The sequence below is a fragment of the Myotis lucifugus genome, unplaced genomic scaffold (assembly GCF_000147115.1).
Source record: "Myotis lucifugus unplaced genomic scaffold, Myoluc2.0 scaffold_0, whole genome shotgun sequence".
NCBI lineage: Eukaryota > Metazoa > Chordata > Mammalia > Chiroptera > Vespertilionidae > Myotis > Myotis lucifugus.
The window spans coordinates 3,604,289-3,627,351 of NW_005871048.1; the positions used below are offsets into that span (position 1 = coordinate 3,604,289).

The 23,063-nt window shown below is 42.7% G+C and overlaps 1 protein-coding gene across 2 annotated transcripts in view; it reads left to right on the forward strand.

The window, feature by feature from the left end:
* Nucleotides 1-22,610, forward strand: part of ALDH7A1 (aldehyde dehydrogenase 7 family member A1) — a 39,264-nt gene extending 16,654 nt beyond the window's left edge. The window contains exons 8-18 of one of the 2 annotated variants that reach the window (XM_006081079.3): nucleotides 1,860-1,937; nucleotides 3,622-3,719; nucleotides 7,690-7,731; nucleotides 9,521-9,615; nucleotides 12,291-12,375; nucleotides 13,844-13,950; nucleotides 16,341-16,457; nucleotides 17,542-17,639; nucleotides 17,833-17,906; nucleotides 20,754-20,829; nucleotides 22,441-22,610. In XM_006081079.3, the coding sequence (XP_006081141.2) occupies nucleotides 1,860-1,937; nucleotides 3,622-3,719; nucleotides 7,690-7,731; nucleotides 9,521-9,615; nucleotides 12,291-12,375; nucleotides 13,844-13,950; nucleotides 16,341-16,457; nucleotides 17,542-17,639; nucleotides 17,833-17,906; nucleotides 20,754-20,829; nucleotides 22,441-22,495 (925 nt within the window). In that variant the 3' untranslated portion in view covers nucleotides 22,496-22,610. The remainder of the gene's footprint in view (nucleotides 1-1,859; nucleotides 1,938-3,621; nucleotides 3,720-7,689; nucleotides 7,732-9,520; nucleotides 9,616-12,290; nucleotides 12,376-13,843; nucleotides 13,951-16,340; nucleotides 16,458-17,541; nucleotides 17,640-17,832; nucleotides 17,907-20,753; nucleotides 20,830-22,440) is intronic. The other variant, XM_023764530.1, reaches the window with a different exon arrangement.
* The last annotated feature ends 453 nt before the right edge of the window (nucleotides 22,611-23,063 follow it).

The window sequence follows — 23,063 nt, forward strand, 5'->3', positions numbered from 1 at the left end:
TAGTCCAGACGGAGTTGGCCAGTCAGGGGTCATTTTTACCGTAAGCCATGTTGTCTGTGTAGGTAGCGTGGTTGACACTCTGACATTTATCAGGGGACCTGGGTAACAAAACTAGACAGTTAACCTAAGGTTAGATTCTCATGCATTAGGGGGAAAGGATTTTGTTAACCTGTACCCATGGGCACAAAGCAAAACCATTACCCTTCAAGGACAACCAGTTTCCTTGTGCAGACAGGAAACCCTAAGTCCCTGGAAAGAATTGTACAATTGGACACCTCGTCTCAGACATGACAGCTGTAGTGTGTGATCCTTGTTGGATGGAAAAAAGAAAATCACTGTAAAGAATATTTTTTATTAAGTTTATTGGGGTGACATTGTTTAATAACATTATATAAGTTTCAAGTGCACAATTCTATAATACGTCATCTGTATATATATTGCATTGTGTGTTCACCACCCAAAATCTAGTCGCACTTCACCATAAATTTGACCCCCCTTTATCTCTTCATTCTCCCCTCCCCTCTCCCGCTCTGGTACCCACCCTTCTGTTGTCTGTGTCTATAAGTTTGTTGTTTTGTTCATTCTTTTGTTGCTTTCTGTTTTATATCACACGTGAGTGAAATCATATGATTCTTGTTTATAAAGGACATCTCTTGGGGGGACAATTGGAGTATTTACTTACATTCGCAATGGAATCTTTTATGGAAATGGGTATAGGATTTGGACCTTCTTTGAAATCTAAACTAAACCAGTTAGAAAGTAGCCAGCAAGTTGGGATGATGGATGAGAAGAACCTTGGCTCTATTTAGGCCCATGCTCCTCAGGAAGCTCAAAACGAAGAACCCTGTTTTAGAGAAAACAGAATGACTCAAGCCATTTTTATAATTCGAAATAAGATTGAGTCAGCATTGAGCTGTGGTTATTTTAACTATTACAGTGTAAGTTGTGGGAGACTGGGGAAAAGCTGTGCTGTTTGCAGTGCTTCAACCTGGAAGTGCTGATATGTCCTGACTGTGAAAGGTTTGATGTGAAGGCAGCCTGCAGTAGTCCTGGACTTTAGAATTTTGTAGGCAGTTCCAGCTCCCTCAGCTGTATCTCCTCACGACCTACTGTAGGTTTGGGGGACACTGGCTCTGCTTTGCAGGGATGTGTTGGACCTTCTCATTTGCTGATGGGGATGCCCTTTCACTTCTTTGTCTTTCTAGGTTTTATTTCTTTTTAAAATTTCTTTACCATCATTTTAATGGATTTGTAGCAACAGAACAAAAAAACAACAACAACAACAAACAAACAAACAAAAAAATGCCCTGTGTTCAGTTAACCATCTTGAATCATATATGTCCTCATAGCTTGGCAGAAAATACTTGAAAACAGTGATTACTTGAACTACCTGACCAATGCTTTATATCTTTTATTTATTTTTCAGGTTTAAAAAAATGTTTTAATTGCTTTTTTAGAGAGAGAGAGAAAGGGAGAGGGATAGAACGATAGAAACATAAATGAGAGAACATTGACCGGCTGCCTCCTGCACGCCCCCTGCTGGGGATCAAGCCCAAAACCTGGACAAGTGCCCTGACCTGGAATTGAACCAGTGACCTCCTGTTGCGTGGGTCACCTCTCAACCACTGAGCAACACTGGCTGGGCTGTGTGTTTGTTTGTTTAAATTCTTTTTAAGATTCCCTTAGGGAGGAAAAAAAGAGTTCTACTTTTAAGTGTTTGAAAACCTCATTTCTGTTATGTGAAGAGAAATCCAGGCCTGGATGTTTGAGGGGAGGAAGAGAGAGTTAGGTGGATGAAGTTTTTAAAAAACCCTAAGAATGAAATTGCTCCCTTAGCAGTAATTGCTTTTCCTTTCTAGGATAATAGCCAAGGTTCTGGAGGACAACAAGCTGCCTGGTGCGATTTGTTCCTTGACTTGTGGTGGGGCAGATATTGGGTAAGTCAATATGTGCAGAGTATCTTTCTGTTAAGGACCCCAGGCTGATCAACTAGAACCATCTGTCCTAGAAGAACTAAACGCAGTGCAGCTGGAGTGAGCATGGTTTTTTGGAATCATTATCATTATGGATCTCATTGGGCTCTGCCTTTATTAGTGCACAGCCTCTGTTGGAGGATGAGTAAGATACTGCCTTTTTAATTGCCCAGAGCTACTATTATAAGGTGTTTATCTTCTACAATAACAAGCTGCTGTAATGGTGGGCAGTCCGTGGCCTGCTGACACTTGATTTATAAAGGTGCATGCTTACAGAGCAGAGCTGGGGAATTGGAGTCTGGTGTCTCACCGCCCCCCCCCCGCCCCCTCGCCCAACCCCCAGCCCAAGAACCTAGTCTATTGGTCTGCGTTCTTCAGCCAGCCAAAACGGGGAACCTTGTGAATACAGCTTCTTTATTTAAATTTATTCAGTGTTTTTTTTAGAGTATTCACAGTGTTGTACAACCATCACCATTACCTTATTCCAAAACATTTGGGGGGGGTGGAGCAAAAGAAACCCTGTAACTATTAGCAGTCATTTCCTATCCTCCCCTTAGCAATGACTAAACTACTTTCTGTTTCCATGGATTTGCCTACTTGAGACATTTCATAAAATCAAATCATGCAACATGAGGCCTTTGTGTCTGGCTTATTCTCTTAGCATAATGTCACAGCCTCTTTTTAAGCTGGAACTGACTATATAATTGCTCAGAAGCATGATGAATGAGGTTGTTGTTATCAGCTTAGACTTTGACTAGGTGAGGTTTCATAGGGGTCTTATTGGTGTAGTTCAAATGTTAGTCTCCCTCTATTTTTACCTCCATACTTACTCAACTTACTGGGCTATCTCAAAAATGAGCAATTAGTACTCCTTTTATTAAATAAGTGAAATATACTAGTATGCATAGTGAATTATCTACATGTATTAAAACATGAGTATAATATCCTTTGACCAATTTGTTCTTAATTTCTGGGTATCCTTGTCTTTGGCCTTAGATTAGCTCAAAGAATTGCATTAGTGTGTAGGTGTGCATTACGGAACCGCTGCCTTGGGTATCCGTGCCTGTGTTTGCTGGGCTGAATCTGGGGAGGCCTACATGGCTACATTCATCAAGCTGTTCATGCTCTATATTGGACTGATACTGTGACTGCCTGGTTGGCCCACACCAAGCCCTTTGAAGCGCCAAACTGAGCAAATCAATAGTGTCTGGTCTACGTTCCTTAGAAGCAACTGGAACTCCTAGCATAGCCTTTATAAATCATCTTCCACGAGGGATACTTAGGATGTTTCCTACAGTCTAGCTTTTTAATTCTTGAAGAATTAGTAGTTTAAGAGTCTGTAAAATAACTGGGAATCTCATCGAGGAAATGCTAAGGTCACATTGTCAGTCACCCATTTAGGACAGAAAGGACTATCATTCTTAGCAATGTCCTCAAATTGATTTCTGTTTATAGAGAGCTCAGAAGAGGTTAGCCTATTGTATTACATGGTTCTACTTGTGAAAATATAGTTCATTTTCATGAAGACCTTCCCTTGCTCTCCTGTAACTTAGACTGCCTTTCCAAGAGCCCATGTCAGGGTTTTCTGGCTGGTACCACTAGGTGGCGCCATTGCTGGGTTTCTCTGAGTGACCTGTCTGTTCTGCAGCACAGCGATGGCCAAGGATGAGCGAGTGAACCTGCTGTCCTTCACCGGGAGCACTCAGGTGGGGAAACAAGTGGCCCTGATGGTGCAGGAGAGGTTTGGTAAGTGTTGGTTTTCTAATGATTTTGATTCCCACAGAGGTTTGGATGTGAAATCGAAAAGTTTTTTGTTTTGTTTTTCTTGACCCTTTCCATGGAGATACCAGCCATGTTTATCTGAATGTCCAAGTAAAAGAAAAGGGTACAATTATTTTATTTTTTAAAAATATATTTTATTGATTTTTTACAGAGAGGAAGGGAGAGGGGTAGAGAGTTAGAAACATCGATGAGAGAGAAACATCGATCAGCTGCCTCCTGCATATCCCCTACTGGGGATGTGCCCGCAACCAAGGTACATGCCCTTGACTGGAATCGAACCTGAGACCCTCGAGTCCGCAGGCTGACGCTCTATCCACTGAGCCAAACCGGTTAGGGCAAGGGTACAGTTATTAGTGGGTTAATATTAGGCAATCGCAAATTTAAATAGCATAATTTGGAAAAGAATGTCATTTTTTTTTCTAAATGACTGTAATAAAATCATATCAAATGTATCAAGTTCTTTCAGGCCTATTTGGCAAATTAAAAAAAGAAAACTCACAATTTAGATAGGAATATAGGACCTACAGAGAATGTGGAATAGAAGATTTAAATCTGTTCCCTCATTTATATAAACATAGCTTTGTACACTGTACTTTATGGCTGATTACAGAGGGTTTGAAAGGGTAATATTGACAAATTTCTGGCTATTGATAGGTAATCCAGCCCTTTTGTTTGGGGGGCATTGCTTTTATTTATTTATTTAAATGGGTTTTTGTTGATTTTTTAAGAGAGGAAGGGAGAGGGATAGAGAGATAGAAACATCGATGAGAGAGAAATATCATCAATTGGCTGCCTCCTACACACTCCCTACCAGATATTTAGCCCACAACCCAGGCATATGCCCTGACCGGGAAGCAAACCGTGACTTCCTGGTTCATAGGTTGATGCTCAGCCACGCTGGCTGGGCTCCTGTTCCCTTCTTTTTTCTTTTTTTTAAAATATATTTTATTGATTTTTCACAGAGAGGAAGGGAGAAGGATAGAGTTAGAAACATCCATCAGCTGCCTCCTGCACGCCCCCTACTGGGGATGTGTCCGCAACCAAGGTACATGCCCTTGACCGGAATCGAACCTGAGACCCTTCAGTCCACAGGCCGACGCTCTATCTACTGAGCCAAACCGGTCAGGGCTCCTGTTCCCTTCTTATTTGAAGTAGTAGTTAGTTGTTCTCTCTTAAGTAGTACTATTAGTTAAATGGATTATGATAAAAAAAGAAAAATACTCTATCTTAAGTTACAGGTGCTTTTCATGGAGGGGGCTGGCTGCAGGAGTGTGGTTAGGAAGCAGAGAGAGAATTGGAAAGATGTAGGAAGTGTAGGTCCCTTCTCTTCTGCCGCACAGCACTTGAAGCCAGGCAGGAGGAGCTGATGTGCGGTGTGGAATCCTCTGTCCCCTCCCCTTCTCTTGCCATCTCGGGTAGTGCTGTGCCATAGCCAGCAAGCTGTCACCAAATCAGGGCTGCAGCAGAGACTAGGGCTGACGGGCACTCAGTGACTTGGTAAGAGCAGCCCTCTCCCCTTATCAGCACTCACTGATGCGTGACTGTTTCAGAGCGTGGAAGTGAGGACCTCTGCTGCTGTCACATACTCTCCTGATACCACAAGTAAATAAAAGTGATTTGCGTAGAAGCTGATTTTAAAGTGCATTTAAGGAAAAATAAATGCATGTTAAAATGGTGTGGCAAACACAGCTCTAAAACTGAGGCAAATAAATTTCAAATCTTTATGCTGGGAGTGTAAGGTCAGAGTGGCATTCATAGCCTGCTGTGTAATTGCTGGAATGTAAGCTGGCAACGTATACAGTAGCCCTAATAGTCATGCCCTTTGGCCCTGACCTACATAGGTAAGAGGTAGATATCCAACAGTCCATATATTCAACACTAGGGAAGTAGCTAAATAAAATTTGGTACATCATCATGATGGATACTATGCAGTAAAAAAAATATTTTTATTGATTTCAGAGAGGAAGGGAGAGGGCGAGAGAGATAGAAACATCAATGATGAGAGAGACTCATTGATTGGTTGCCTCCTGCACGCTCCTACTGGGGATCGAGCCTGCAGCCCAGGCATGTGCCCTGACTGGGAATTGAACCCAGGACCTCTTGGTTCTTGGGATGATGCTCAATCCACTGAGCAATCACAGCCGGGTGATTTTTTTTTTAACAGCTAATAATTTAAGGAGAAGGTATAAGATATTAATCAGAAAATAAAGCAAAGTTAATTTGATAGTTTGATCTCAACTAAATGTAAACGCACAGGAAAAAGATTGGAAGGCACTATACCAAAGTATAAGGACAGATTTCATGGTGACCTATGGGCCATAGCTTTTTGCCTCCTTGATACATTTTGCTCTTTTTAAAAAATAATTTTCTACAATGAGCACATAATTTTTAAACCTTTTTATTGTGATAAGATGTATAAAAATTTACCATTTTAACTATTTTTAAGTGTGCAGTTCTATGGTATTAAGTATATTTACATTGTTGTATAGCCATCACCAATATCCATCTCCAGAACTTTTTTTTTTTGTCTTCTCAATGGACACTCTGTATCCATTAAAACTAACTCTCCATTTCTGCCTCCCCTGGCCCTTTGGCAACTACTATTCTACTTTCTGTCCCTGTGGATTTGACTCTTTTAGGAAGCTCATATAACCAGAATCACAATATTTGTCCTTCTGTGACTGGCTCAAGTCATTTAACATAATGTCTTTAAGGTTCATCCATGTTGTAGAATTTCCATTCTTTTTAAGGTTGAATACTATTTCATTTTATATATATTCCAAATACACACACACACACACACACACACACACACACACACTAGTAGCCCTGCACACGAATCAGTGCGCCAGTAGCTCTCTGCGGGGCCTGGCTGCTCCGCGCCTGCTGCCCAGAGGCTCTCTGTGGCCTCTGGGCCGTGGAACGCTTGCCTCGTCGCCAGGGCAACGATGCAATCATGCCCCCCTCTCCACACCCCCGCTACTCCGTGCCCGCTGCCCAGAGGCCCTCTGAGGCCAGGGTAGAATGCTTGCCTCGTCGTCACGGCAATGAAGCAAGCGTTCTGCCAGGCCGCTCATGCTGCCCGCTCTCAGTGGCCACCCCCCCGGGACTGGGGGACTCTGGCAAGGCTGAGAGGACTGGGCGCCGCCATCGTGTGGCTATGGGAGCTGCCATCTTTGTGACGGAGTGACGGTTAATTTGCATATTACCCTTTTATTAGATAGGATCTTTTAGCCATTCATCCTTTAGTGGACACTTGGGTTGCTTCCACCATTTAGCTGTTGTGAATAATGCTGCTGTGAACATGGGGTACAAATGTCTGTTTGAGTCCCTGCTTTTACTTCTTTTGGCCCTGTACCCAGCAGTTAAATTGCTAGATCATTCATATGGTAATTCTGTCTTTAATTTCTTGGGACATTGCCATATAGTTTTCCATAGTGGCTGCACCATTGACACTAACTGGGTGTTTTTTTTGAATATAACGTCAAACTTAGAGAAAAGTTGTAAGACACACAGTAATTTCTATGTAGCCTTAACCAGATTCACCAATTGCTTACATTTTTGCCCCATTTGTGTTATCATTTTCTCTTTCTCCAGTAGCACACACTCACATACACACAAATGCACACTTGCACATATGCACACACGGATATTGTGGTTGCATGTTATTTTGAACCATTTGAAAAGAGTTGAAAACCTGTGTTCCTTTACCACTAAGTATTTCAGTGTATTTCCTGAGAAACAAGTACATTGTGTCATATAACCACAGTATAATTATTAAAATCAGGAAATATTTCATTGATTCAATGTTCATGCTATGTTTTAAGTCAGAAAATAAATTAAAACATAACTGGGATAGATTATGATTTGAGGCCATCTGTCAGTGTGCATGAAATACTAAAATAGGCATTAATGTGTGTTTATATGTTTTTAGGGAGAAGCTTGTTAGAGCTTGGAGGAAATAATGCCATTATCGGTAAGGCTGCTCCCTGTTTTTGTTTTGTTTTCCATTAAGAAACTCGTCTGGTCTTTTTTGTACGTGCCTAAGGCCTGACTCACATGTTCAGGAATTTTACTTATGAGACAGGACACATGGTTTGAAGGCAGAGATAATTAGGAAGGAAGGGTGTTCGTGTTTGGAAAACGTAACCTGGGCTCAGAACCTGTGTGCAAGACTTCCTAACGTGGCATTGTTCCTTGTTTTCCCTTCTCCCATCTTCTGAAAACTGGCCACGTGTGTCTCTAGAAAAAGTAACTCTTATGTGACTTCCATTAGATTTCAGAAACATTAGTTTGTCTTTCGTGGAATATTTGGTGCTTTTATAACTGAGAAGGAACACTCCCTTAAGGCATTTTAATCACTCACCTGTAGACTTGGTCGTTGCGTAAGTCTGTTTCTCAATTACTTGGCACAAAAGGAAATAGTCTACTAGTGTAACTGGATAATATAATGACCATCAGTAGGTTGAGACAATGAAAGCATGGGTTTTGTGATAAAAAGCACACTTGCTAATTTGTTCATTGCCATCACCATCGTGTTTAAATGCTTGCACATTTGTGGTGTATGCCAGAAATTTTAAAAGTAGATGGCAAAGGGTTTATTCAAGATGAACTTCAAATGTAGTTAAAGAGTGAGTTCATTTAAAAATGTAGTTAGCACTCAGTGAGCACTGGGTGCTCAGCTGGTTTCATATGCGTTGTTTCATTTAATCCCCACAATAACCCCACGAGGCACACACCATTATTTATCTCATTGGAAGGTTACACTCTGAGGCTTAAAGTGAGCATGGTATGTGCCCAAGTGACGGGCCAGGAGGTGGTGGAACCAGCATTGATATCCTGGCAGCCAGACCCCAGAATACTGCTCTTTCCTTACCTCCTTGCTATCACCCATTAGTACCCCAGACATTATCCCCTTTTATGGCTGAGGAAATTGAGGCTTAAAAAGGTAAAATAACACAACTAAAAAGTGGTGGAAATGGACAAGAACCCGTGATCTGCTTGGTTGCACAAACCCCCTTCTTACCTATCATGCTAGTCTGGGAATGCTGTTAGTTTGGAAAAGGGACAATGGAAGATGTAGAGGGAATCATGTCTGTAAGTTTCTCTAAGGGGTAAGAAGGAAGGAATTACGAGTCATATAAAGGGAAGAGTTTACTTTGTAAAGACTGGGCTAGTTTTTCTTCTGAGGGTGAAAGAGGGGGAGGAAGGAATGCACAGAAGCAGAGGAATTGGAATGACTGCATCGGTCCTTCAGAGGAGCAGAGGAAGCTGGCAAGGGCCCTCTGCGTGTGGTCACTACGTGGGGTGAGGTAATCCAGAGAAGGAGTGAAGAGTGCGAGGGGTTTTAGAAATTTGGACACACTTCTGTAGGAGCAACACGAGTATTTCAGGGCCTGGACTGGTGCAGGGTGGGGTAGATGCTAGCGAGCCAGTCTGCAGGGTGATGGTCCAAAGCTTCCCCCGCTCTCTACGGGCCCAGGGAAGATGGCATCAAGGTGGGCCTCGGGGTTGAGACTGGAGAGAAGGAAAGCTGACAAAAAGGATGGTGGTCTTAGAGAGGAGACCTCAAGGAGGCTGCAAAGCAGGCTTAGTATCAGGAACTGGGAGGCACGAAAGGTGAAGAGGTCAGAGGAGCGAGAGCCTCCATGCACATCTGTCCTGGGATAAAGGCCATGGGGCCATCTCTCAATTCTCATGTAATCTTTTTAGCCTTGTCTGCCTCCTTCATAACACTGATGGGTGTGTGTTTGTGCTTCTCTAAGCTTTTGAGGATGCGGACCTCAGCTTAGTGGTTCCATCAGCTCTCTTTGCCGCCGTGGGGACAGCCGGCCAGAGGTGCACCACTGCGAGGCGCCTGGTGAGTGTGTGTGTATAGGCATGTGAGGTCGTCCTGCTCTTCACATTGTACCGGTAGGGAGGTGTCGTAGAAGTACTTCCTACCCATCATGCTAGGTGGCGCATGATGTGGCCCTGTTCTCTTCTCAGCCAGGGACTGCCTTACCCTCCAGCCTAGGCTAAAAGCGGTTTCTCTCTAACTGGTTGGACTTGGGTTGGGAGGTGAGACTGTTTTCAGTCCCACACCCAGCACAATATGTACAAAGTCCAATGCCACTTAGAGACTAAAACAAGCTTAATATTTGACAAGTTCTAGAATTGTTAGCGAAAAGATAGACAGCCTTGGCTTTTACTTATAAAAAGCATTTTAGAGATTTTAATTTTTGTCTTATAAGTCAAGTCTTAGATTTGACTTGATATAACATGGTTTATTGAAAAGCAAATGACTATGTGCTTTCTCTCTTTATAAATAAATAAATACACACATAAATAAGACATTAATATTCTATATAATAAAAGGCTAATATGCAAATTGCCCCCTCAACTGGGAGTTTGACCATGAGTTCGATCAGGGGGCAGGGCCACCCGGCCAACCGCCTGTGGCCCCTCCCCCTGGCTGGACCTGCCCCCAACCGTCCCCCCCCACCTCCCCCTGTCAGGGGCCAGGCAGGTTGGCCAACAATCGGGGCAGGCCGGCCAGACCCCAGCCATGCACAAATTCATGCACTGGGCCTCTAGTGTGCATATAAGGAGATGATGTTTAGCTTCAGCATGAATAGGGTTAATGTTAATCTTCACACTCAGATTTGGGCTGGGTTTCAAGTTTTGTGTCAGATATATCCTTGATTTTCATGACTCTCTTGGTAATGAAAAAACTGTGTACAACTAGACAAGTTTGGTTAGGCTCAAAATTTGGCTACATTTGTCATTTTTAAATCATTAGTGTTAAGTTTTCCTCCTGTAATTAAAAAAACAGTTTACAGTTGAATTACAGAGGAATTGATTTTGGGTTTTTACTCTCACCCACAGTGAGTCTGAACAAATTCTTCATAAGGTTGATATAGTCTAAATTAACAAAAATAAGAGATATATGAAAATTAAGTCTTTACTTTCCCCAAAACATTTTATATTCATTTTTCCTGTATTTTACAACAAAAGAACACCTTTTCTTGTTTTTACATTACTCAGTTGAAATTCTCAAAAAAGATCTAAGACACAATATTCATAAAGCATTTACAGTTTATTAAACTTAAACATTTATTCCATTAATGCTGAGAAGAAAATGAGTTCTTTAAAAATGGTTAGCCTATATAATAAAACCCTAATATGCAAATGGACTGAACAGTGGAATGACTGGTCGCTATGATGCACACTGACCACCAGGGGGCAGATGCTCAATGCAGGCACTGCTCCCTCGTGGTCAGTGTGCTCCCACAGGGCTCATGGCTGGTGAGTGCAGTGGTAGCGGGAGCCTCTTTCACCTTTGCTGCAGATGGGCAGTAAGAGGGGTCCCGGACTGCAAGAAGGATGTCGATCGGGCCTAAGCCAGCAGGCAGACATCCCCCGAGGGGTCCTGGACTGTGAGAGGGTGCAGGCCAGGCTGAGGGACCCTCCCCCTGCCCCCCCCCCCCACAGTGCATGAATTTTGTGCACCGGGCCTCTAGTAATCTTAATAATATGACAAACTATGAAATGCCATAAAAGGAGCATTTCTCTATTCAGCCAATTTTTTCTTTTCCTTTGTGTCTTAGAGCAAATATATGTAGTCATGCCATACAGAGACATATTTTGAGAGAGAGAAACATCAATGATGAGAGAGAATACTGATTGGCTGCCTCCTGCACGCCCTCTACTGGGGATCGAGGCCACAACGCAGGCATGTGCCCTGACTAGAATTGACAGGTGAACTCCTGGTTCATAGGTCAATGCTCAACCACTGAATCACACCAGCCAGGACATGCTTTATATTTAGTGTTAAAAGTTAGAAACTATTATTAGTCATTGCCCAAATCGATTTCCATAGAACATATAAGTGATATGTAGAAAAATCTATTGCAGCACTACAGACTAAAGTACTACTCATAATGTCAGTGTGTTTGCCATATGGAGACCAACTCAGAGAATGGATGGCTAGACGAGTTCACCTCCACCACTGGGAACATAGCATGGAGCTCAAGGTCCTACCCAGAGTGAGTCCAAGGCATGTCCTCACCTGAGTAAGGCCTTACTCTGGAGATCTTGGCCCGAGGCTGAGAGCACCTGGTTACACGGTAACAGAGGTCAGGTGACAGATCACTGTGGTGTGTGTTTTCCATGACTCATGCAGGCATAGTTGGGGGATAGGTATACTTAGGTTTTCTGCTGCTTAAGTTATCCAGCCCTCTAGAATAGAAACAGGCATAATTGATTGTAAAGCTTAGTCAAATGGATCCCTAGAGATCTGATCAAGACTTGTCTCATGGTTTTGTTCTAACAGCCACCTAGAGGAAATTATTATCTTCATGTAGTAAACAATTAAAATTAGAAATTATACAATTACAAAAATAAACATACTTGTATTTGCATATGTTTTAGAGATCACAATTTTTCAAAATTTATTATGAACTATAAATTAGCACTATTGAGAAAAACTGTACATTGTTAACAAATTTGTACATTTATTTGATGATTCCCTTGCGTATTTCTTTTTTCACTTAGTTTTTGCATGAGAGCATCCATGATGAAGTTGTAAATAGACTTAAAAAGGCCTATGCACAGATCCGGGTCGGGAACCCATGGGACTGTGAGTATCTGGTTGACAAGTGTTTCTGAACTCCCTTTCCTGAGAGAACTGGAGGCATACAGAGCAGGTTATAGGGCATTGAGGGTGACACGTCTGCTCCTAGGTCCGGATCTAGAGTGCTTGGTGTGGGCTCGGGGGTTCCCCGGGGAGTAGTGTGCAGCTGGGATGAGTGTGATGAGCTCTTCTCTCTTCACTCCTGTTCCCCTCTTCTAAGCCACCACCGTCCTCTCTCATGGAAGGCTGCAGGAGTCAGCAGACACTCTGCCTTCCACAGTGACCAGAGTGATTTTCTTAAATGTACTTAGATTAGATGATTCACTCTTATTTTAAATATTCCAGTGACTTTTCTTTGCTCTTTGACTAAAACCTAGATTTTTTTCCTGCTCTTTCTTTAGTAGGCTCACCATCCATGTGATCTGACCTATGCTGCCTCCCCTCTTTACCTCCTGACCTCTACCCCTGCCCTCCTACCTCCTGACGTCTGTCCCCGGGCTCCTGCCTCCCAACCTCTGCCCCCACGCTCCTACCTCCTGACCTCTGCCCTGGGCTCCTGCCTCCCGACCTCTGCCCCCAGGCTCCTACCTCCTGACCTCTGCCCTGGGCTCCGACCTCCTGACCTCTGCCCCTGGGCTTCCTGAGCTCCAGTGTTCCAGCCTCCTCTCAGTGCTGGGGTCCCAGGCTGTCCTGCTGTTCTTTCTGCTGGGAAAGCTCTTCGCCCAGATCTTCCCGCAACTAGCTTCCTGCTACAAGGCCACCTCCTCCTGAGCCTACCTGCCTTCCTTCTTCCTCTTGCCTGGGCTCACCTGTAACGCTCTGCTTTCTGGCAGCCGTCCATGGGTGGCAAGAGGCTCTCCCCTGTAAATTGCACACCAATTGCTGAGCCTGTGAAGTTCCTAGGCAGCGGTTCTCAACCTGTGGGTTGCGACCATCGGAAAACACATATAGCATATCAGATATTTACATTACGATTCATAACAGTAGCAAAATTACAGTTATGAAGTAGCAACGAAAATAATTTTATGGTTGGGGGTCACCACAACATGAGGAACTGTATTAAAGGGTCACGGCATTAGGAAGGTTGAGAACCACTCTCTAGGACCTAGAGAGTGGTCACCCTGCAATGAATGAACAGGTGCACACTGGTTGATCTTAACCAGGGGTTGATACGCACATTTTGGCCTGCCACTTGTTTCTGTAAAGAAGGTGTGTCAGGACACGGCCACCCTACTCGTTTACCTATCTTCTGTGGCTGCTTTCACCTGCAGTGGCCAATTGAGTGGTTGTGACGGAGACCACATCTGTCATCTGAAGCATGACATATTTACTGTCTAGCCCTTGACAGAAAAAGGTTGCAGACACTGTTCTAAACCGAGAGGACATAGGAAGGGATTGGTTCCTTAGGAAAGCTGTTATAAGAATAAAATGCTACCATTTAAGGACAATGAAGGACATTCCTTTTTCTCTCCAGCTAACGTTCTCTATGGGCCACTCCACACCAAACAGGCAGTGAACATGTTTCTTGGAGCAGTGGAGGCAGCCAAGAAAGAAGGAGGCACCGTGGTCTACGGTGGCAAGGTGAGGACAGCCCGGAGCTCGGCAGTGAGATTTCCACCTCTCCCTGGGTGACAGGTCCCCGACTGCCCTCTTCCTTCTCTCCTCCTTTTTGTAAGGGGGATACATGCTTTAAACCATGACATTGTGAACTGCATGGGAATTTCTGGAAGGACACACAAGAATCTCAGGGCGGTGGTTGCCTTTGAATTGAGTCTCTAGGAACTTGTATGGAGGGAGACCTTCATGATACTGTAGAAGACTTCGTACTAGAGTAATTAGAATCGTATTTAATGGTTATTTTAAAAGGTCAAGTGAGACCGGGAATCAAAAAAATACACACCAAAAACATTTTAATTTAACACAGACAGCTACATTTGAGTCTTTAGATGTAGTCAAAGCAGTTTTCTCATGTGTGGTAGGCATTTGTCTTCATCCTTGCATAAGCTATACCAATAATTTATTACCTACAATTTAGTTTCATTTTCTTTTTAAACATTTAATCACCTTTATTTATTTATTTTTTGTTTGTATGTTTTTGTTGATCCTCACCCAAGGTTATTTTTCTATTGATTTTTAGAGAGAATGGAAGAGAGAGAGGGAGAGACAGAGAAACATCGATGTGAGAGTAACACATCAATTGGTTGCCTCCTGCAGGAGCCCTGACCAGGGCCCCGGGCCAGGGAGGAGCCTGCAACCAAGGTATGTGCCCTTGACCAGAATAGAACCTGGGACCCTTTGGTCCACAGGCTGATGCTCTATCCACTGAGCCAAACCGGATAGGGCTCATTTTCTTTTTAAAAAATATATTTTTATTGATTTCATAGAGGAAGGGAGAAGAGAAGAGAGAGAGACATCAATGATGAGAGAGAATCATTGATTAGCTCCCTTCCGCACACTCCACACTGGGGTTTGAGCCCACAACCCAGGCATATGCCCTGACCAGGAATCGAACTTCGACCTCCTAGTTCATAGGTCAACGCTCAACTACTGAACCATGCTGGCTGGACTTTAGTTTCACTTTCTTTAATATCCACTGAGATGAGTCTCTTGCAAAGCTATCTGAGAGAAGACTCCTCTCTAGTTGTCTTACCATTGACACACCCACATCTCATTGGACAGCTTGTATATGAATATTATGTATTTTTTGTTACTTTTGTTGAGTTTTTTTCTGAAACATTTAACTTAAGTTTTATAGAAATAGCTCTCTTTTCCTTTGTGTAATATTTATTTAAGTTATGCAACACAATGTAGCATTAAAGTAACAGATACAGCTGCCATGCCCAGGATTGGGAGTACATCCAGCTGACTCTTGGTAAACATAAGCTCAGAGGCTGATGCAGGATCACACAGGCACACCGGAGAGCCGACCCCCTAACAGGGCAGCTTGCTGTGGGCATCAGTAGGGTGTGGAAGGAGAAGTGATCACTAAGTGGACAGGAACTAGTAATCTGGTTACATGGAGGTTAGTTAGGAATGTCTACACCAATCCATCTGGAGCTTTTGATTTTTGTACAATGTGTATTAGTTTGCTGTGGTTGCCATAACAAAATATCATAGATTGGATGGGTGAAACAACAGGCATTTATTTTTCTCGCAGTTCTGGGGGCTGGAAGTCTAAAGGTGCTGGCAGGATTGGTTTCTGGTGAGGCCTCTGTTCCGGCACGAAGTGTCCTCACACAGCCTTCCCTCTGCATGAAGGGAGGAGGGCTCTGGCTTCTTCCTCTTATAAGGACATCAGGTCCATGAGGTTAGGTCCCCACCCACGTGACCTCATTTAACTTTACCTCCATGAAGGCCCTGTCTCCAAATTCAGTCACTCTGGGGGTTAAGGTTTCAACATATGAATTTGGGGGTGGGGATACAATGTAGCTATAACACAGTGGGTATAGATTACCTATTTTAAAGTTACATGATTTTAAAAAATATATATTTTATTGATTTTTTTACAGAGAGGAAGGGAGAGGGATAGAGAGTTAGAAACATCGATCAGCTGCCTCCTGCACACCCCCCACTGGGGATGTGCCCGCAACCAAGGTACATGCCCTTGACCGGAATCGAACCCGGGACCCTTCAGTCTGCAGGCCGACGCTCTATCCACTGAGCCAAATCGGTTAGGGCAAGTTACGTGATTTTTAAAATCATCACTTGTAACTTTTTTTCAATGCTACTTGGCTGTGACACATGGCACAGCTCTCTATCCTTGATTTCTCTTTTTTCCTTTTTATCTTTGACCAAGTTAGAACTAATAGGAGGCAGAGAAAATTTTCATTCATGATGGGAAGTTACTGTGCAGAAACAATTCACCTAAAATGGTGTTGGCTTTTTTCTCATAAGTATCAGCAAAGATACCTGACCACAAGTACTAGAAAACAAAATGCTTTCATTGTTTTTATTTCCTTTCTCTGCTGAAGGTTATGGATCGCCCTGGAAATTATGTGGAACCGACAATTGTGACAGGTCTTGCCCACAATGCATCCATTGCGCACACAGAGACTTTTGCGCCGATTCTTTATGTCTTTAAATTCAAGGTAAAAAATGGGTTCTGGCTCTCTTCTCTCTAGTCTAATGTTGAAACAAACATTAGAAGGCCAGGAGAAAATGAAGGTGTATTAAATTTCACTCGATTTGCCTTTAGGGAGGTTTTAGGAAGTCCTTCTGATTAGTATAAATTTGAAAGTTATGGATAAAATATGATGGGTGAACACTTTAAACTATAGAGCATGTCAAGCGAGCTGCCAGGGAAACCAAGACTGTGTTGCAATTTATGGAGATTGTGGCCCTCATCTCCTGTATCACCTGATTCTGAGCCGAGTGGGCCAAAAATCTGGCTTCTGTGCAGAAGGACTAGATAGTGGGATAGACTGAGAGCCACGTATCAGCTGACGAAATGAGAAGAGGGAGGGCAATGTGAAGATCTTCAGTTGCAGTCTGTATCCGAGGACAGGCTATGGCGGTTGTAGCAGATGAAGAGAACTACAGGGTCTCCTTCCCCAGCGTGAGACAGGCCCCAGCCCTGCCAGATCCTATTTAGGGATTGAATCAAGGTCTGAATGTGCCATGATTGACTGTGGAGGAGTAAGGAGAATCGCACCTTATTGAAATCTCATGATTGTATTTCCTAACATCTTGCTTTAAATTGTCTTATCATGTTTCACATATGGTGATTAGAGGGTATACTTTCATGTTTTGTAGTGTGTGCTTGTGTGACTATGAGCTCTCGAGCAAATAATTTAGCCTCTTGGGCCTCCTTTGCCTCATCTGTAAATTGGGGATAATAGAAAACCTGTGTCAGAGGGTGAGGAATAATTAACTAAATGCATGCTAAGTGGTGGTCAGTGTGTTGCACTTAGTAAGAGTTCAATAACTATTAGATATTATGTTTAGTAGCTTGAACGGAAGAATGTACTGGGAGTCTGGAGGAAAGATTTTGTTCCCTAAAGTACAGTTGGGGAGAAAACCCTGCAAAGGCTCTGTAAGAGAAATAGACATGGTGGCTCTGTGGTTTCCTTTTTTGCACTAAAATTATACTGGTGCACCTCATGAAATGAGTCTCACAGTAACGTTGACCCGAACCCTGTGTCATCTAACAGCTTTGAACATCTGTCCTTTCAGAACGAAGATGAAGTCTTTGCCTGGAATAATGAAGTAAAACAGGGGCTTTCAAGTAGCATCTTTACCAAGGATTTGGGCAGAATCTTCCGCTGGCTTGGGTATAACCTTGTTTATTTTTAAAACCTCTGTAAGTCTGATTTGTGTGGTGATGGACTTAAAAAAAAAAACACATGAAACCATCATAGTTGAAAATCCATTCTTTGGCACTGAAAGTCTTAGAATTTGTTTGGATTGTTTGTTTTTTTACTTTCCTATACGTTGCTCTCACCATGCCTCCCTTTATACACACAGACCGAAAGGATCAGACTGTGGCATCGTGAACGTCAATATTCCGACGAGCGGGGCTGAGATTGGAGGCGCCTTTGGTATGTGCAGCACGTGTCTCCTTTTCCGTGTTGGGCGGTGTCTTGGTCTGCTAGGGCTGCCATAGCAAAATACCACAGACCAGGTGGCTTCAACAGCAGAAATGAATTTGCTCACCGTCCTGGAGGCTGGAGTCCAAGATCAACGTGTTGGCAGGTTTGGTTTCTCCTGAGGCCTCTCTTCCTGGCTTGAGGCCACCTTCCTCCGTGTCCTCACATGGCCTTTATTCTGTACACACACCTCTGGTGTCTCTTCCTCTTATATGGACACCAGTCCTATTGACTTCGGGCCCTAACTTTATGACTTCATTTAACCTTAATTACCTACTTAAGTCTTTTATTCATTTGTTTACTAAGCTCAGCTACAATCTGAGTGATTGGAGGCTGGGGCTTCAACATGTTCATGGGGGAGGGGATACAATTCAGTTCATAGCAGGCAGTAAAAGAAAAGCAGTAGTAGCTTTTAGAAAAGTTTGACCAAGAAACTGAAATACTCCTCTTACCTGGTCTAACATGCCTGAGAAAGCCCATGTTCCATATTCCGAGTGACTGTCCAGGGCCCTGCCTTCTATTCTCAGCCGCGGCGTCACGCTAGGGCAGAGCCCTCAGCCTGAGATGTGTGGACCCCTGACGTGGCATCTGTTTTCTGGGGAGATAGTTCAAGACCCCCCCAAAAATTAAGACCCCTGCTTTAACGACAGAAAATTTCACACAAAAAATTCTGGTTTGTATTGGCAAAGTGGGCATAGTAAATGTTAAATGTTATCTTTCATCTTAGATAGAATACTAAGTTGTTTCTTTTCACGGAGTCATGTTTCCATTTTCTCATTTATTTATTTCCACCTCCAGCCCACCACCACCACCACCACCCACCTATTTTCTCTTTATATGCTTTGAGTTCTCAGTGCTTAAACTTAATAATAGTAATAATTTAAAAAATCTTTCCAACAGTCATTGGAAAGATTGTTTTACTTATTAAAAGTGATCCAAAGTATAGTAAAAACAGATTGCCTTTAATTATATAGAGAAGCAAAACAAGCATTCATTAATCCTTGTAAAAGTTTAAATAATTCGGGGCATTCTTTCCTATATTTTAGACAAAACTATAATTACTTTTCAGTGTGAAGACTTTGACAAAAGTTTCCTGCTTTCGTTTCATCCCGTCACCCTTGCCCTCCACTGTTTAGTGGCCTGAATGCGTCTGTCTGTCCTCCTGTAATCCTTTAATCCCTGCGTCCAGCCCATGCATCCTTCTCCAATGGACTCTTCTTCATTTCAGCCCTCACGATAATGTTAAAAAAATGTAAAGTTTTAGAATGGAAAAAGAAGTTCTGCCCACACTTCCTCTCCTTCTTTCCCAGAGGCAACCATTTTGAGATTCTCACTAAAAGAAAAAAATAAATTGACCTCTGAATGTACAATTTTTCTAAGTAGTGTGCTTTCACGGCACTCTGTCGCAGCTTTAGACCCTCTGCTGTGCTCGATTAACCTTAATTCCTCTCTTCCCCATAAGCGATATGACACTGTTGTGTGGGGTGCGGTCCAGAGGAAAGGCAGTACTAGAGTCTTCTCCAGTGGAGTCACAAGAGATGAGCTTACTTCTCCCAGCAGGGGATTGTGACAATCCGGGTAGTCTGCCAGGAAAGCTCATGACAGACTCCGCACCCAAGCCTTCTGCTGGGGCCTGGTCACGGAGGCGCCTTCTGCCTGGCACATCCCCCAAATTCCAGGCTCTCAGAGGAAGGCAGGTGTTGAACATAAACCACATTGTTTGTACAGAAACATTGCAGGCCCCATGAGGCACCTCAGTCATTCCGGGAACTTTTATTATCAGTGTGGGGGACTGTGCAGCAGCTATGGGCCCAGATGCAGGCAGACCTGCTATGCTTTTTCTGCATAGTTCAGTTTTGAATTAATTTTTCCTCAGAGTTTTGGAGCTGTTTGTCTTCTGGTTGCTAGTATTGTGGTTGGAAAGCCCAATCCACTGTGATTTCTGATCTTTCTCCCCCGTTTTTAAAAATATGTCTGAAATTTCATAGTAATATGCCTCAATGGAGATCGTTGTAAAAGTATCTGTGGGCCAGTCAGTGGGCCGGTGACTGTCCTGGATGGTGGGACTCACAGTTTTCCGTTCTGATTTTGCGTTGGCAGTGTTTCTTTGAAAAATTTTCCCTTGATTTTTCTCTATTTTAATTTCTGGAACTCCTATTATTTAAATGTTATCTCTTGATAAAATTGATTGTCTGATTTTATCGTTTCCCTCCTTTAGTCTTTTTGTTTTTTATATGGGAAATTTCCTCAAATTTTTCTCCTAATCCTTCTATTAAGTTTTTTCTCCTCTGCTGTTATTAAAAACAACACCAAGACATTTCTTGTGCTTTGATGACACACTTTTAAATAGTATTCTTTTCTTATTTCCATGGATTCATTATCTTCTTATAACCTGAGGATATTAATTTAACATTTAAAATATTTTATTATAAAAGCAGTTTATGTATATTATAAAAAATTACACATAGATCATCATAAATGAGAAAATAAAAACATTTCCACTGTCAGAGGTTCTATTCTTAACACCTTGGTCTAATGGTAAAGTTTTTTAAAAAGGTTTCCTTCTTCCTGACACATTTCTGTTTCCTCTTAATTCCTTTTACTTTTTTCCTCCGATTTTCATGTTTATTTTGGTCTCTGTCTTTTATCCACTTGTGTGCAAAGGAAATTGGGCTAAATGTTCAGGAACTGGTCAGGTAGCTCTGGTCTCCTTTTGGTGTATTCTCCTCAGTGGGTAGGAGCCCACACAGAAAGAAACAGCCCCGGAGATGAGATTGAGCTGCCTTTGTGTTCCTCCAGGGGGAGAAAAGCATACCGGTGGTGGCAGGGAGTCCGGCAGTGACGCCTGGAAACAGTACATGAGAAGATCTACTTGGTAAGAAAGGCTTCGGGAAGGCGGGTTTGGGCTTAAAGCTATTGCAACGTGCACTTACACTCTTCTCCTTTCTGCTCTGGCTTTATGCATTTCCATTTAATTTTATTTTTCTAATGTTCCACGCTCTCCCCTCCATTTTGTACTATTATTTTTCTACTTTCTTGTCCAGCTTTAGCTAGTGCCCAACAGCCAACTATGAAACCATCTCGTTGGTAGTTTCTATCCAGAGACAGCATAGGAACAGGACACTGGGGGAGGTGTCCACCAGCAGGAGAAAGTGGAAGAAGCTGTCCTTTTCTAGTTTTCTCTTTGGGCGCAGTTACCACCCTTGCTACCTTTAGAATCAGAAGGAGAGGAGGTGTGCAGGGGCTTGGGGGCCTGGCTAGTAAGCGGGGGGATCCCAGTTCTTTGAGTAGTGAGCATGACCCTTGAAAGTTGGACTAGCTCATCCCCCAGCACATGGGTAGCTGGTGAGGGAGCTGGCTTCTGGGAGATTTTGACTAGGAGTTGTTTCTTTTAAATGTACACTGTTCTTGCCCCCCCGCCCCCACCCCGCCCCATGGTTAGAAATAGCTTTACCCAAGTGCAATACAACAGTATGTAGGGCCAGGCCCCTGTGGTGTTCTGTTGTAGAAAGAACATGGGGTGGGGAACCAAGGACACCCATCCTCATCCCATTGACTGCTTCCCACTAGTTCTGTAACCTCAGGTGGGTTTCTCAGCCTCGGCTCCTCATGGCCTTAGTGCTTTGTGTCTGTCGGGAATTTCTGAAGTGCTTTTGGCTACGGCTTGCCAAGTCTTTGCCTGAATCCTGTTCTTTGAAGTCACTTACGTTCTTTTTCCTTTTCTTGTGCATTTGAGATCTAAAGCAGAAAACACTTAACTATGGCCTTTTGGGAGCCCATTTAATGGGACTCTTTTCCTCTTAGGAGAAATGAGATGATTACCAGATAACTGACTAATGGGGACACTTTTATTTTCTAAATTATTATAGTTCTTACTTTTTATCACAATGGGAATATCTGTGTTTTTCCTGCTAATTCAATACATTATTGAATTCAGTACACGTTATTGAGAAGAAAAAGATTGTTATAGTCCCCATATTCTTGTGCTCTGAGAACTATGAATAACATGTCTGCTGTGTGTTTTTCCAGACTTTTGTGTTCCTCCTTTTTTTTTCTTTTATAAAACTGGATTCATACTAGGATTGTTGTGATATTTTCTTCACCATCCTGCAGTTTGGACATTTCACGTTAACATATAGATCTGCTACATTTTTTTTTAAAAGCTACTTTGATTTTCTTTTTCTTTTTTAAATATATTTTATTGATTTTTTTACAGAGAGGAAGGGAGAAGGATAGAGAGTTAGAAACATCGATGAGAGAGAAACATCGATCAGCTGCCTCCTGCACGCCCCCCAGTGGGGAGGTGCCCGCAACCAAGGTACATGCCCTTGACCGGAATTGAACCTGGGACCCTTGAGTTCGCAGGCTGATGCTCTATCCACTGAGCCAAACCGGTTCGGCTACATTTTTTAAAGGCATAAAAATATTCGATATTATGTACACGCTCTCCTTCATTTAATTTTGTTCATTTTTTTTCCCTCCTTAGTACCATCAACTACAGTAAAGACCTTCCGCTGGCCCAAGGAATCAAGTTTCAGTAAAGGTGCTTCAAGTTGACATTACTTCAAGTCTTCTAGGTTTTCTTGCAGCTCTGTCTTCTGAAGAAGACAAAGAAATTAAGATTTTCCCTGAATAAATGCATCCTTTTGAGTATGACAGTGGCTAATCCTTTATGCCTCCGAGGTCCTGACTAAATCAAGAGACTCATTTAAAAAAAAAAAAAAATTGTCATGGCATAGCCATATTTAGTATAAGACAGGAAAATGGATTTTTATGTTACTAGTAGTTACTAATTATTTAAAGTTCATGATTATAATTTAGAAAAAATAGTACATGCCAGAGTAGGAATTTAGAAAAACAGAACATATAAAATATAAATCTTCTCGGTAGCTGCAGGAACATCTGAGCAGGTAAAGAATATTCTGGTGAGTCTTGATTCGCATCGCCCTCTTCTGGCCTGTGATGGAAAGAGGGCGTGTCTTTATGTGTGGGGACCATAGCACAGCGTCTGTGGAATGACTAAGGTGTTCATCAACATTGCGACTTCTCTTCTCGCGGTGGCTTGTGTCACCACAGGAGAGGTTTGTGGGGAGGATGTAGCTATCACTC